The 17,247-nt window shown below is 33.9% G+C and overlaps 1 protein-coding gene across 1 annotated transcript; it reads right to left on the bottom strand.

Moving 5' to 3' along the window:
• Positions 1–9,176: 9,176 nt before the first annotated feature.
• Positions 9,177–12,849, bottom strand: LOC111058518. Its single transcript, XM_022346054.2, has 2 exons — positions 12,475–12,849; positions 9,177–10,936 (listed from the first exon to the last, which is right to left on the bottom strand). The coding sequence occupies exons 1-2, from the start codon at positions 12,789–12,791 to the stop codon at positions 10,012–10,014; spliced, it is 1,242 nt and encodes a 413-aa protein (XP_022201746.2). The 5' UTR covers positions 12,792–12,849; the 3' UTR covers positions 9,177–10,011.
• Positions 12,850–17,247: the final 4,398 nt, after the last annotated feature.

The raw sequence follows: 17,247 nt of genomic DNA on the forward strand, positions 1-17,247 counted from the left end.
TGAACAGACACCATTCGCATTTTCACTAATGTGCAAAAAATATGTCTGCGGAGGAAATCTGGGATTTCATGTCTTGCCTAGAATAATGATATAATATTAATTATGTTCTCTACATTTCGATTCAAAGTTTATCGTGCCTATCATTATGGAGTGAGTGAATCTTATAAAGTTCATTCATTTATAGTTATGAATTTCATTTATGATGAATTAATGGGATTTCTGAACTGCCAATAAAACGTTGTCGAATGAAAACATTGTCAATGCATAGGCCCATATTCACAAATCAAAGTTTTTCTTGTTTCTGAAATTCAGAAACATGAAAAAATTATTACCACCACAACTACACGATACAAAATTGATTCGAATATGAATTTCAAGTGAATAAGGAACTATTTCGGTGATAACATTATTCCTAGAACGAGAACTATAGAATCCAGTGTGATATCAGTCAGACAACCTAATCCCTGAATAGTGGTAGATCCCAATAAGAGCCTTTCAAAAGATCAATCTATCTGACTCCCTTCAGCCACGATAAGAACTAATAATTAATCAATGATGGTTTCATTAGGAACTTGGGTAATAGCTCTTTATAATGGCTCTCTCTAAAGTGGTAAGAAACCAATAACTCAAGAAACTCCACCGGATCAGAAATTAATTTGGACCGAAGTTAATCGTTACCTTAATATCTATTAAACCTAGCTCTATCGATGGGAGAACATTTGCAAATTTTCAAAATTTGATGTGATATTTCTTGTTCTTGAGGAAGTAAAGTCAGGGATTGTGATGACTCGAAGTTTCTTAAACGAAAGAGTTGTGACGTTAAATATCATGATATTATAGGGGAACTTATATTGATTACATTATTTTGCCGATTCTTTTTGCATTGTTTGTTAGTAACACACTCCATTGCAGACTTTAATTATCATATTTTGGATAGAAAAAACAATGTGGAATTCACTAGAAGATGTAAACAACTGAAAAAATATTATTGAAATCATCATTAGTAAAACTGTTACTCTGTTGGAATTGCCAACATTGTTCCCAAAAAAAAAAAACATTTAAAATTCAAGGCCGGAACAAAATAAAACGTTTATGGAATCATATTCTAAAGGACAGAATAGAATAAAAAGCTTGAAGGGAAAATAGAAGAATACACTGGGAAAAGACAGTGATGGAGAAATTGGTTTAGAAATAAAAATCTTCACAAATTGATAAGGGAATTGGCTGCTTTCGCACTGCCAATTTTACTTGTCCATCTCAATCACCCTTTCCACTCCCTTCCCACCCAGTGAACAATGGAGATTCAGTCAGCAGGGAGCTATTGTCTCTGAATTATTCTTTCATCAAATCTGGAGATGAAACTTCAGGAAGCAGAAATTTCTCAATGCTGACCAACTCTCTCTGCTGACAGACACACTTTGTCTCTCGAAGGGAAGCAAAAAATTTTCGATGAAATAAAGGAAAAATCTTCCTCCATAGAGGTTAAACAATGAACGTTCCATTCCACGTTGAAAATATGAAAGCAATCTCGTTTGAAATTTATGCAAATCGTCAGAGTTATGGCTGTTTCAGCAGCGATGGATGATGTTTCATGAATATTTATCCTCGAATTTATAAGAAAACCGATATTGTAATATCTTGAACGCAGGCCAATATAATTCAATACCGACTTTGATTCTCGGTAGGCTCCGTGAGAGTAATATCTTATTTGAAGATTGAGATTCAGAAGAACATGCTTCGAAGACTGCTTTCATCTGCATGATTGTAATATTATTAGTGAATTCATAAAATTAAATGGAATATCCAAGAGAATTAAAAAAAACTAGTACAAGAGGCACTCTTCATCAGTTTTTTCCAAATTGCATTAATAATATGGAAATTTAACTTTTCCCAAAAAATTGAATCTGGAATGAAATAACTAGATTCAATAAGTGCCGTATCTCAAAAATGATGTGGGCTGAATCATACAGGCTGCAAGGGTCATATCGAATCGAAATCTTATTGATATGATGAAACCGTTCTGATTATAATAAAATGCTCTTTCTTGAATTCAATCAGTTCAGCAATTCGATTTTTTGCACTTTGATTATGATCACAACGTCTTTTTCCACAATTTTACAGTACATTTCACTGAATGGTTGAATACAAGAAATAACTAGACTAATTTGTGATACTACAAAAATTTCACCTCTCATTTAAACAATCGTATGACTCTCATCCAAGATAACTGAGTATCTATCGGAGATTGGATTGATAATTTATGGCAGCGATTTGTATGTTGACTGTTAAGATGTTTTTGGAATTGATGAATAGAAATACCAAACATTACCTTTCAGTGAACTATCCAATGTCCTTTTTGTGTAGTTGAGAAGTTGATATTGTGGTAATTATTCATATTGAATGAAAAAGACAAAGAAATTGTCAAAAACCACAGATTTATTGATACTTAGAAGGACCGGTTTCGGTTATTCGGTGATAAACTTTTTATCAGAGATTGACAATGGTGTAATAAACGGAACCGGTCTTTCTAAGTATCAATAAATCTGTAGTTTTTGACAATTTCTTAGTCTTTTTCATTCAATATCCAATGTACGTATTGTAGGTACATTGTTACCATTAGTATGACAAGCGCAATTCATTCACTAGCTCATCCCGGTTACGGACGGTACCATCGTCAATTCGATATAACGGTTGTTTGGTTTTACTATAATACTAATTGATAAATTTTCATATCTTGGAGTCCTAGACCAATAACCTTTGGTCGAGCTGTTGAATGTTTGAGGTTTTCGAAGCAAGAGAATGAGAGGAAAAGCAGATAGTTTAACCCCAACTCAAGTTTATTCGAAATATTACAATATTTCGACCAGTTCAATCCAGATGTCGCTGGAAGACGAATGGAATTTCTCAGGGAGTTCAAGGTGACAGTATAAAGCCCCACACACACACACACTGATTTTTGTTCGTACGGTATTTTGCCGTCCTTATAAGTTCTATTGGATTAAACAGATGATTTCAAACAAATGATGTTTGTCAAGTTCCGTTCAATCTGATAGAATTCATAAGGACGGCAAAATATCGTACGAACAAAAATCGATGTTTGTGTGGGGTTTTAGGCTATAGCAGAGGAAAGACACTGTCTATTCTCCAGGTATTTTTTACAAGTCTAGCAAGCACTCTGCCATCTGTCTCTACACAGTTAAGCCCGCCTGCACGCACACACACACATATATATTTTTGTTCGTAATATATCTTTCCATCCTTATGAATTCTACCAGATTGAACGGAACTTGTCAAACATCATCTGTTAAATCTAATAGAAACTATGAGGACGACAAAATATCGTACGAACAAAACTCGAAGTGTGTGTGTATCTATCTCATTTCGAACAGATAATGCAAGTCAAATTGAGTTCAATCTGATAGAATTCATAGGGATGGCAAAATATCGTACGTCCAAAAATCGATGTGTGTGTAATGTAACTGGCTTCAGCAAACTGCAGCAGTGTGGATTCATGTGACTGGCAGAAAATCAAGTGAGTGATGGAATCATTATCTTGTAGAATGTAGATAATAATGCGCTATTCACAGGATGAGTAAATTCGCCAATGTTGAACATTTGTGTGCATCTCTCTTTTTCAACATCTCTGATGTCTCATTATTGCTTGGATAATGAGAAGCTGGTCCAGTATACTCGATGACTTCAAAGGTTATTGTTTGAACGCTTACTTTTCGAATATTAATAATTGAGGGCATTTTTTGTGCCACATGAGTAAAATTTTATCGTATCCGGAACTACTATCAATACGTCAATCTTTAATGAAACTTTGTATTATCAATGTTACCATAAATTAGAATACAAGAGTTAAATCTTTATTCAAAAGAGAGTAGGCTTGTTCATAGGCTGAGACGTAGCACGTTGGCTCAATACAACTATTCACTGTATCAGTACCCTATCCCAAACAGGCAGTGCTTGCTCAGCCAAGCATTGCATGATGGAATAGCTGCAAAAGTTGTCAATTCCGGTCTCGCTTGGGAAAAGTGCTTTTCACAAACTTCATCTCGCCGGGATAAGCGTGTAGAGCATCTTGGAATTTCACTCAGAGATGTAGCCGTAAACAGGTCAATACTATTCGGAAGCACTCTGTTTACGATTCAGCTAGGGAACATTAAGGGCAGCTCCATTCCTTTATTCGTCTCTAGAGGAGTGGGGAATGCTCACCGGAGCAATTGTGGTGGAGTGAGGAGGCCTCTGACGTAACAGAATCTATCTTGCATTGCAGACACTTTCATATTTCATAACATTCCTAAAACAAGAATGAATATAGAGTTTCTAGGTTCCTAGCGAGTCTCAATGAGAATTATAATCTCTATGACTGTCTACTATGTAATTATTGAGATTTATATCAATATTGAGAAATGCATATTACGATATGATTTTCCAAGTATGGGGAGATATGAAATCGATATGGATTCCTGAATAAATTTTCTAGTTAGAGAATGAAGAATGCTGAACAATACGAAACAAAATATTCACGATTGTGCCATCGAGAAGTCATCACACATGATTTTTTGTACTGCTCGAATATTTATGTAACTTCAAGCTTCAGAGGTGATCAGATTTTCAAAAAATATCTAAAAATTTAAATTGAATTCTCATATTATTTGAGTCGTCGGCTGGTAGTATAATAAGCCTATGCTTATACAAAATAATGATTACATACCATTATTATGTACAATTACGATTCCCAACACAAAGCAGTTCTTCGGTCGTAAGTCTTCTCGCAAATTGAGACGAATAATTATTGTAAATGATAACGGAAGAATAAAAAGGAAGAAATTGAGACAAATTGTAAATGATAACAAAAGAATAAAAAGGACCATATCAGGTCTGATCTTAACACATCGTGGTGACTGTGAGGGAGAATACACTATTCAGACGATTGCCATAAATTTCCACCGACACCCAATATGAGCATATCATGGAAATATTAGTTTTGAGAACCTCTGGCCATATACAGATTTTAAATCCGCAATAAAAATTTTTGAAAAGTCCAACTACTGAATTATAGAGAGCGGTGAATTCAATTCTCGTTTTCTTCAACTGAGCCTCGAAAGCCTCAGAAATGAATATAAATGATTAAATATTATAGAATATTATTATTATGGAATAACATTCATTCCACAATTTAGGGACCAGAAATGAATTTAGTTGAATGAACAATATTGAGCTGTACCAGGTTTTGAAACACTTCTCTCAACTCAATGGGAGTCATGTCGGATCAACTGATTAATTTTAATTAAGATTCTTATCGTATTTGCCTGCTATACTATGTTTTCCCGACATGCAGTGTATAATATTCTATAATTTGAATTGAGAAGGATACAGATGCAGATTGCCATCTATCATACTACGATATTATATTTTACATCCTTCAACTTACAAACAAAATTTCGACAATAATTATTGTTTTTTCAAATAATCAATTCAGTTTGCGATATCATGATGAGATGATAGTGTTAATTGGGCATAATGAGCGGTTGACAATGTTTAGTAATAGCGGATCCTTGATTAGGCGCACAGTGCCAATGCAAAATTGCGGTACTTTGGTCTTTGGTACACAGTGATTACATCAGTATAATACAATTGGTGTGTTTAGAAGCAATAGGAACAATGGAGCACCAAACCACATCGGACAATAAGGGAGTTCATTCATGAATAATTCCAGCGGCTATTAATCACGTTCTGCTTATCCTCTGACTCAGCCACTTGATGGAATACCGCTATTTGTGAATGCAAACAAACAAGTCCCCGTTTTATTATTTCGACGGCGCAGTCAAAGCCGGTCGCCCGTCGCCGATAAATTAACCACATCACCCTTCTTTCAGTCTCAGAACTCTTTATTTCCATCTACAAACTCTAAGCACATTTTCGACTCCTAGTGAGTTCAATAAGCGTGATACAAGGACAATAATCCATATTATTGAATTAGTGTTATTACTGGTATAGCATCTGCTCTCGTAACCTGGTGCTTTTTGTTTTTCTACTACTATTACCTTATTCTTTGAGATAACATGAGAGGTTTCTATTCCAGAGAAACAATTAGTACATGCAGTATAATCATGCTCATTGCCTTTAATGTATTTTATATGATGTATGTTCTAGTACAATAGTAGGCGATGCTCAAACCCCTTTAAAATCATTGAGAACTAGCTGGCCCGGCGAACTTCGTACCGCCAAATAGTTAATGCATTTCATGACAAACTTTAGCTTGATACACACCAGAAGAGGGGCGATGCGGCATTTTGCATTCAGGTGCTTCTTGCTTATTGGAAGAACTCACACACACTGAATCGAAATGGCGTGGAACGGTGTGATAAGGATATCTCCGTAAGATCAACACTTTGTATTACCAAGCCGCGCCTCCTCAGGTGTGCTTAGCCTTAGCTTAATCTGATGCACTATATTTTTATAAAAATTATCCAACAATCAATATTCACATTTATAACTCGATATGGACTTCCTATGTGCTTAGATAGTTGTTCAGCAGTTATTTTTTAGATATAGTTGAATGCAGCTTGCTAGGAAATTGAATGGTATATCTCCTAATGCTGATTTTCCCGTGCATATTCTGAATTTACAGCATTCCGAGTTCTACGACCCAAGTTTGGTAGTCGTTTGTACCGCGACATTATTATTAGAATTGGAATTTTGTGAATCAGTTGAAAAAAAATGAAAAAAAATGAACAGATCTACCGACGGCTGTTGGATGACGCAAATATTATAACAGCTAATATTTATTTCTGTGTATGGCCAGCTCACAAATCTTTTTCCATAAGGATTACATGTAAACTTTGGAGGATCATAGAAAAGAGTCCTGAAGTGGAATTATAAATTTGATAGGTCATATAGCTGGTCCTGAACATAACGAACACAACTAAAAAAATCATCAAATTTGGTGCACACATAAAAAAGTTTTTGAATGTCAAAATTTTAGGCTCGATTTTTATTTGTATAGATGAACGAAGAGAATGCCGAGATGGAATGAATCATAGAATTCCATTCTATAAGTATTCGAAATAATGAGGAACATTCTTATGGATGATGAATGAAAGTCAGCGACGATTCTTCACATGGATCAAGAATGACGTTATCAGTAAATTACACATTTGTTACAAAAACAGTATTCAAATTACTTTGGGTTATCCCTCATCCCTTTGATAAGGAATTTATAACGGTTTTTAGAATCTCTTCCACATATCCATAATAGATAGTGAGAAGCATGTGAAAGAAGTGCTAAAAAATATTACCCACTTCTTAATGTAATATTTGATAACATCACTGATTTTTATTGCGAATTGAACGAGAATCAATCCACATTCCAAAAAAAGGACTCAAATACGAATTGCATTTCTTTTACTTCCTCTATGCAACAAAATCTTATTATTCCTCACAAAAGAACTTGGAAAGCCCGATCAAAAAAAAAAAAACAAAGAAATATGAGAATGACTGGAGGATTATAATCCTGGGTAACAACCTTCTCCTTGAAAATCACATTGATTGCATTCGTAGATGTGGAGCATTCAAGGAGAATATTTCTATAAATATTCGCTGAGTCCATGTTCAGGAAAATTGGTTGTGGAAAATGGGCATTGACCAGGAGCATATTATGAAATATCAACAAACGAGATTCAAAGCAAATCCAATCCGTTGTTTTTTGCCGCAGTTGGACTTCAGTAGCCTACACACTCTCATTTTTGGAACCAATCATGCGGCTTAACATCCACTTCGTGTTACACAGGCGAACTAATTGGAAACCTTGCTTGGAAAAAGTGCAGATGAAAAATTTTGCATTTCCAGCTCTGAATGCACGGTTCCCTTATAATTTCATGATCTCTCTGCTCCATGAAACAAAAGCTTTTAGAGGAAAAATGTTTGGAGGTTACTCTCGACTATATTATCACGAACAACTGTGCCTTAAATCGCTGTAAAATCATGTACTTACCAACTTTTGTATATAACAGAAAATATTATTGAATACCAATCAAATTATGAGATTTTGCTACACCACAGAGTTCTAATTTATTAGCTCCATTGGTATGACAGAGGTTGTGAATATTGTAGTTGTTTTATACAGATAAACTGAAGGTCGGAGATCAGAAAGTAGAAGCATAGAGTAAAAATATCACATGCTAATGACATCTTCTCTCTATGGTAGAGAGTAGGTTCAGGATTTTTTCTCTACAAGTTTTACAGGGATCTCATGAAATATAGTTAATAAAGCCTTCAAATCCTATACTAAATGAGTTACAGTTGGTGTATTCGAAATCAGAATCAAATAAACAAGATTGCTAATCAATCAAGTTGAAATTCCATCTACAATGATCTCGACTAATTGGAAAAAATCTTCATGTTTTTTCCAATAGATTTGAAAAAAATGTGTTCATCTCTAATTGCCCTTTTTCACAAGTCTCAGAGGAAATCGAAAAATGATTCCACACTTCTCTATAGAAAGATATCATGATACTGTATATTTATGTCGATCCTTAGTTACTTGATAACTCATTTCATCTACAACTTTGAATTTTCAGGCATTTTGGCCTGTAGTGTAGGAGGAAAATCTCTTGGAATTCTTCATTTGAGGAGTCATTTCTCCCCCCTCATATTTTTATTGATAGTATTGAGTATTATGAAATTAATCATTATTATATCACATTGCACTATTAAGTTGAAAGTTCTATTCATACCTTGGAGTAATCCACACGCTTCAATGTAAACAATCATCAAACTTTAAAGATCTGAATAAGTATAATTATATCAATGAAAAACCATCTATGTTGTAAAAAATATGAGAGTAAATTTTGGAAGAATGATGAAGAAAATGTTCAGATTTTTTATACCAATATTTTACTCAATGGTAATCCTCATGATTTCTTCAACATCATAGTCTACTTGACTACTCTATTAACTCAAACTTAATTCTTCAAATGCAATAATTATTAGTACACTACAAAGCATCTTGTTTTGTTCAATTATGATTGAACAATGCTTTCCTGAAGCTTGTTGATAGAACATGAACTGATACTTTATCCTAACCCTTACCTAGAATTGATAATGGATGAACTTAGAGAAATTTAGGATCTTGATTTATTCCAGGCATTAATGAAATTATGTTAGAATACTTTTTAAAATCACAAATTTTATTTTTTTCAGAAGTGATTAACGATAAATTACATATTCCACACACATAAGGAATAAAACCAAATAATCACATCACACATAGTGAAAAAAATTGGTACACAATTAATAAAACAATGATTACAATTTATTGATATATAATTCTAAAATCTAAAAAAAGTGAGAAATGAAAATCAGCTTTGAACTTGGAGGTTAATTGAGGAGTCTGGTGTCCATATTATATATTTCTTTTAAATTGTCAATAAATATTATACCATGATAATAGTTCGAAATGACATGTATCATGGGGTATTCAGAATAAATACTATTCCATCACCTCCATATTATATTCAATTTCATTAAAAATTTATATTAATAATTTACAAGTATCGTTTTTTATACAGAGAACTTTTTTGTTACCTTCAATAGTCCTAATTAATACAATCTGCCAGGGTTGAGAATCCCAGTCCTATCACCATATCTAATGTCTATGAATGAATGAAATGAAATTTATTGGAAAATGTTAACTGTGGATGAATTTTACATCTTGTTAATACTAATGATCAAAAAAATCATGACAGATGAATAGTAAGTCACTGGCAAGCAATAAATTATTATATCATTGGGCTATTACTTTCAGGAATACTCACTCAAAATCATCAAGATATCCTGATTTTCATGAATGACTGTATATCTATATCCTACATGCAGAATGCCTGACTGCTCTCTGTGTGCACACTATCTTACAAGTGATACAGATAATTATTGGAATGAACATGAGATAATATTAAAAGAGTTATCATTGATTGAGGAATAATTCATATTCGAATATGGTAACTAAAAGTGACTATTTTCAATAGCTGAGTGCTGCCATTCAACACTTCCTTGGGGTGAGATGTAGAAGTCCTTCATCTTCTCCCTAATTGAATATAATGCATTATGTATCCTCATATCATATTTCTTGAGAGGTAAAAGCTGATTTTCATTTTCAAAAGGTAATTCAAAAACACAATTATCATCACATGTATCGGAGCTGAGAAGTATCTTTGTTCTTAAATAGTTATGTAGAATACAGCAGGACATCACAATGGTTTCAACTGCTTCAAGCTTGCATTTGAAAGGTTTCTTGAACACATGAAATATCTTAGATAAGATTCCAAAAGAGCATTCAGCAGTCTGTTGTGCTTGACCTATTCTACAATTAAAAACTTTCTTTTCATAACTATTCATCACACTTTGACCTGGGTAAGCACGCATCAAATTATCTATTACAGGAATTGTTTCATCGGCAACAAACACATATGGAATAGGTTGTTCAGTTCCTGGTAATGGATTTGGTTCAGGAAGCTTTGATGTATTACACAAACGTTTCCCAAAAAGTGTATTTTCGAATACATTCTCATCATTGAATCTTTCTGCAGACATTATATCAATGAAAGTGAATCGGTAATGAGCATCTACTGCAGCAACAAGAATAACATGGGGCGATTCCCGATCATTTGTGGCAGATGAAATACCAACTTTTTGTATGGTTATAATCCGTTTACCACCAATTGCACCAAGACAGTTACAGAAACTCCACTTGCTTTCATAATCTGAAGCAATTTTCTTCCAAAGTTCAATATCAGGTTCTGGCATGTAGATAGGTTGCAAGTGTGTCCATAATGCAGCACAAACTTCATTCACTATATTAGAAACAGTCCTGTCTCCAATCCTGTAATTCAGAGCTATTGTTTTATACCGTTCTCCACTGACCAAGTATCTGGAAAGCAATTCAGAAAAAATCAATAATATTTTATTGTTGCCTATCAATCAATATCATCCTAGTAGTTAATACATTCAAATAGTTATTGTATGATGTGAATATTATAGAGCGAATTAATGTGTCATTATAGAACAAAAGAACCAAAAAACAAAATAAACTTATTGATAATTCATGACTTATGGTTTATATCTAAAGAGTTAATAGATAATTTTTGACTTGATCTCTTCAAATAACTTGAGATAGATAATCAAAGTTCTTAATTATTATTAGGAAAGAGGAATTTGAATGTAGGTGGTGTATAGTGTAATTTAATAATGTATAGCCTAAATTCAAATTTATATATCATATCTAGAAGAATTAATATTACTTTGCACACTGCATACTTTTTAATTTTCACTATTAAAAAAGATTTTGATAATTCAAGTGAAAAATGGTCAAAACTTTTTGTACAATTCAACAAAGAATCAATGATTGAACATACTAAAACCAATAGCTTTCTCTAGAGTTCCTCTAGATTACAGTTGATCTACTCTAGAAGGTTGGATGATCATCCAAAGCTACTGTTTAATCAGTTTCAAAGTTAGATAATGGTGAGTATGATAGGTTGGGTTTTTGCTTTCAAAGAGCAGTATCTTGAGGATATTCATCCTTCAACAAAAACGTTGACCAGTTGATTTGTTGTATTTTTAATTCTTAATCTTTTTATCTATTTGTGGATACAATTATGGATTATATGAATATGATGGGAATTGAACAAAAGACTTGGCCATTATTATTTGATTATTAATGAACTCAACAACAGGATAGAATGAATGTCACCCCTTCTATTACAATCTTTTTTCAAGTCAAGTCTGATACTGAGCTTTTTTTCAATTTGTTCAGTTTATGTAAAATATTGTCAAATAAAGCCTTTGGATAGGTTGGGTTTGATTGAGTTCGGATAAGTGTAATTTGGTTACACTCAGATAGGTAAGGATATGCCAGGCTATCTGGGATAAGCTTGCTTCTTTAAAATCAGGTTAGGTTATGTTTGATTTTGAGATAGTTTTTGTTGGGTTTAGTCGAATATTCACTCAAGCATCATAATTGAATTTTAAAAATCAAAATGTAGTGTACTGTGGTAACCCCACAGCAAACAGAGGAGATTGAATGAGAAGAGGGGAGGTTAGCTTGACTTATAGGTTATTTTCTGAACTATAAAATATACTCGAGTATTCAATCTGATGGTTGCTTAAAGTTAATGGATTGAAAAATATTGCTGTAAGATTGTACTTGATAGGGGACTTGACAGGGATCTTTACTTCTGGATCAAAATACCAGATAGTCTAAATCATCATTCTGACTTTGTTTGTAACATTGCTTCAAGAAGTTGGGTTAATAATGTTGATAATGAATGAAAATCATATAATTTGTTAATGTTTTGTGCTTTAAGGTAAGGGAAGACAGTCATGTGATCAGAATTGTTAATGAGTGAGCTATAATGGGGATGTGTGATGATGATAATTCAAGTATTTTGTTTATGGTACAATATTTACCTGAGACATACAGCTAGCTTCTTCTCGGTTGCAATCGGGCTTTTTGCATTCGATTCCTTCCCTCTTATGTCATCTTCTATCATGTCATGAATTTCTTGGAATTGAACACGAGATAACCTATAAGTCTCTTTGAAGACATCATCTGAAAGTTCACTAAGAAAAGATAACTCACTAGCACTGTCCTTATACTTCAAAAAATCACTTGTTTTACCTCTTGTTCTCTTATTCAATAATAATGATGACAAACATTGTAGTGTAACCTCTTCATCTGATTCAGATTCAAGGTCTAGAAGGAGTAACGACGCCTGGGCTTCCATTGCTCACATCATACTGAATCTGAATTCTGAAATGAACTCGGCGTTTGGTTTGGTAGCAGTGTTTTGTTGCTGAGTATAGAGCGTGAGCAGTGCAGAGAGGCCAGCGCTTTGAAACACAACCAGCCGGCTTCTAGCAGTGTTGCCAACTGTGACCCTTTCAGTTACGTCACACTTGGGCAAGCTCACTTTTCTTTCTCTCGCTCATTCGCAAAAGCTACTCTATAGTGAGGTCCACGTTATAATGGCAGTGAAAATGATAGGAGAAAAACGTTGCCAAATCTCTCCATTTTGCCACTGAGTGTACACAGCTCTGCTGTTACTCAGTTCATCCCATCAAATTTGATCTAATAATAATTATGATCTCTTTAATAAAATAATCAATTTAATGTCAAATTTATCAGAAAAATATTTTTTTCCATAATTTGAATCAAAAATTCGCTTTCATAACTGAAATCAGATTTTTATTTTTATTCAAACCTGGAATGGCGGCTAATTTAAAAAGCTGTGATACAACAATCTGAATTTCAAAACAACAGAAATTAAGCTATTTGGTAGGTATTCTATTCCAATTTCTTTTTAAAATAATAGAAAAATGGAAATCCTATTTGAAATAAGTAATTTCAATGGAAATAATTCTTAAATAACCTTTCAATATTATTTATATCGGTACGAGTAGGTCTAACCTATACTGGTAGGCTAACTGTAGCATGGATGAAGTCTAGGATGGTTGGTTATCAACTTTTAAAATGTCATTTCAGGTATTTTAATTTGTGTTTCTCGTACGGTAATGTCTGAAAATTATTTCATTGTTTCAAAAATACATTTTATATCAATTATACGACTTGTGTATTCAAGTATTGTGTATTTCACAAGACTTGTGTTTTTCGATAGAATGAAGAAAATAAATGGCGACTGATAATGAATTGTTTACTTTTGTACAGTCACTGTCAAAAGTAAAAATAAAATATCCTGGCAAACTGACAACATTGCAATGCTAGAGAGAGATAGCACTATCTGTTTTTTTATAGAAAAGGACAGCAACAGTATTATGTCAATCGTACACTGCCATTATAACATGGACCTTACTATAGTTTACTCTCAATTCACTCATTGCCGTGTGGTATTCTGATACTGTTTGAACGCATTATTCAGAACAAAACATTGATTAAATATTGTTTATACATCCATTACTAAACTTATCATGAACACTTTCAAACTAAATTCTGTTTAAACTTATATGAGATATCTACTGTTGTCAAAGCCAATGCTAGGCTAAAGAGCTTGATCTGAATGTTGCTGATTTTCTTTTAGCTGTTCTATTGAAAGCAGTGAGAAGTAAATAGAAAAATGTCAAGGAGGATTGAGTTGCATGTAATTAGTTATCCAGCTAGAAGCTGATTTGTGATTTGTAATGATAAATAACTACATTTCTTAATGTACTTCCAATGTCAATGAGTTCGATCTTTCTGATGGTTCAAAAAAATAATATTATTGTGTTGAGAATTTTTAGTTGATTGATGAAAGCATACAAAACTTGTCATTGAACATAATCTGGAAAACAAACCAACAAATTGACAACAATTTATTCGTGCCTCAAGTTGAAAGTAGGAATTATACTGTTCTTCAAACACTAATCATGAGTTGAATTGATTTAAGTTTAGCTACAGAATAAAATAATAGGCTACAGATTCACATCCTACGATTATTATGTGCCGGTAGCACAAAAGCCGCTCAAATTTTAATCATGATTAATTTCGGGGGAACTAATAAGAGAAGCCCCCTTTTTGAAGAAGCCTTTTCTGATCGGTTCTTGACTACCTACGTCTTCTTTCAAACAGGGATAAGGCTATTGCCTGTTACGATTCACATTCAGCTTATAATTAGATTGAAGAACTATAATAATGATGAATGAATGTTATAATAATGATGAATGAATGTTATAATAATGATAAATCAATGTATAAACTAATGACATAATAATCTAATAACATCACTATCACCATAAGCACCAATACAATCTACTGTTCTAGTTTTATAATCAGTAATAATCATTGCCACCTTTTCCGTGGCCTGCCTATGTCTCTTTTGCCTACCGGTTGATACTTGAAAATTCTCAGTGGAAGCCTATCATCTGACATTCGTTTGATCGTTTCTCATGCTTTTTCTATTGCTGACGATACGATGCAACTCTCTCATTAAGGCAGAAGATTCTTGGTTCCTGTGAAATAATAATAATACCGAGTAACCCGGCTGGCTCAGGTCTGGTGTCAGAGTTTTCAGGGCGCAGCTGATCAGTTTCTGGGTCTCTGACATGACCTAACGACAATTATTAGGCAGCCGGGACCTACGATTTAGCGTATTCATTCGAAACACGGGGGACACATTAGTCTGTACGCACCTCTAGACAAATCATCACGTCTGAACTACTGAACTGATTGACTTAAAATTTTGCAGAATGATTCTCAATTTGCCGTGGATGGTTACCGAAATTATAATTTTGATAATTGGAACAAAATTATTAAATTTGTGATAAAAAGTTTATGTATCACAAATGTAAGATGGATCAAATTAGTAGGCCAGGATAGCAGAGTCAACTAAGGCGTTGCATACACCCTTCAGTCTGGTCACGGGTTTGAATCCCGTCGAATTCCGTGGAATAGAATTCCATGGACGTATGGTCATCTCAGAAAATCACCCTCGCACTCCCCATCACCCACGCACAGCAAAAAATATCATGTGGGCATCATCCGCAAAAAAATTTATATTCTATTGTAGATTATTACATTTGATGGTATTTTTAATATCAACATGGGACATTAAAACTAAAATCAATCTATTTTTTGTGCTTAGAAGGGACTTCTGCGGAGCACGAGTAACATCTGCTCGTCTTCAATAATCTGCTTCTCATCATCATCAATTATTTTCCACAATATTCAATATTATCAACAGCTTCCAATCAAAAACCTGATTGGCTTTGTTTTCAATTGAATTCTACTTTGAGCATGTGCCTGGATGTATTTATCTGTGTGATAGTAACCTGTTGAAGTTTACGCATCACATAATAAATAGAAGGTCTCCGTCCTCGAATAGAGACTACCAAACCAGACACATTTCACAGACGTAGGCTATAACTTTGAACGCAGTTTGCAAGATAGTCGTCCGCTTTCAATGGAAAACACTGTCCTTCGGGTGCCAATACGAGAGATGGGGGAAAATCAACACCACCTTACATTAATACTAACAGTCCCTGGTTCGAATTTACGGCTATTGTCCTGGGGTTGCCTCCGGAATAAAATATGCAAACGCTAAGGGAAGCTGTTATAAATAAAAGGTATAGAGGAAAAAGAAAGTAAACGAGGCAGAAAGACAATTCAGTTTGCAGCGACAACATGGTATCGGGCTATAAATAAGAAGGCAATCTACATGCTTGGCCAGGGCGATGCTGGGAATCGCGTTTAAACAGGTCGCCTGTATTTTATCCTCTGCTCTGTGTGTGCTACTGCTGCTTTCCCTTCGCCGCAAGAAAGGCGAGCTTTGCAAAGACATCGTCCTCGTCTCCTTTGTTCTGCTTGTGTTTAGCCAAGAGAAAAGTCAGTGCAGCTCAAGCGTACTAGCCATATTATAAAACTGATACACTGAAATTATTTGTTGCCGCCAATCTTGTGACACAAAGGATTTTGCGTCAGTCAAATCACTAACCAACTGCTTAACTTTCCACGTTTTCAAGATCTTCAAAAGTTAGAATAATATTCACTCCTCAAATTGTATTTTCCAGCAATCATCTTTCTGTACGTCATTTCCTAATCAATAGTTGAATCTCAAGTCCATTATTCTCATCACTTTCATGTAAACTATACGTCATGTGGAATCATTTTTAAATTATGGAATGGAATTTTTGCATCAACTTCATAACTATTCCCATCCTTATTTCCTAATCAATACTTGAATCTTGTCACGGTTGTTCTCACCACCTTGTTGTGAACCATCCGTCGTCATGTAGAATCATTTTGAAATTATGACATTGCATTTCAGCATGCATGAACTGCATAGCTATTCTCAAGGGATTCAAGAATCAACAATGGAATCAGTGTGAAGATAGAGTATCAAGCTAAATATCAGTTGATTAATCATGGATAATGGTTAATCATTGTAGAATATCAAAAATCTTAGAATAAATGAAGATATATAAATCCTGAAGATGAATATCCTAATTAATCTTAGGATTTAAGGGAAGTAATAGTTACTGAAGTGGAAGATATTATTTATTCCATTTGTCTTGTGACTACAGTGATTGTTCCATATCAAGTAGTGTGGATCAAATAATGTTGAAAGATATTTTTGGATGCATGTAATGAAAAACCTGAAAATATAATTCAATTGCAAGCGAAGCAAACTTTCCAATTAATTCATCCGCTAATCCTGGAATAATAGTATTATCGGGTCAGTTCCAGATTAA

Source organism: Nilaparvata lugens, chromosome 2 (assembly GCF_014356525.2).
Source record: "Nilaparvata lugens isolate BPH chromosome 2, ASM1435652v1, whole genome shotgun sequence".
Taxonomy (NCBI): Eukaryota; Metazoa; Arthropoda; class Insecta; order Hemiptera; family Delphacidae; genus Nilaparvata; species Nilaparvata lugens.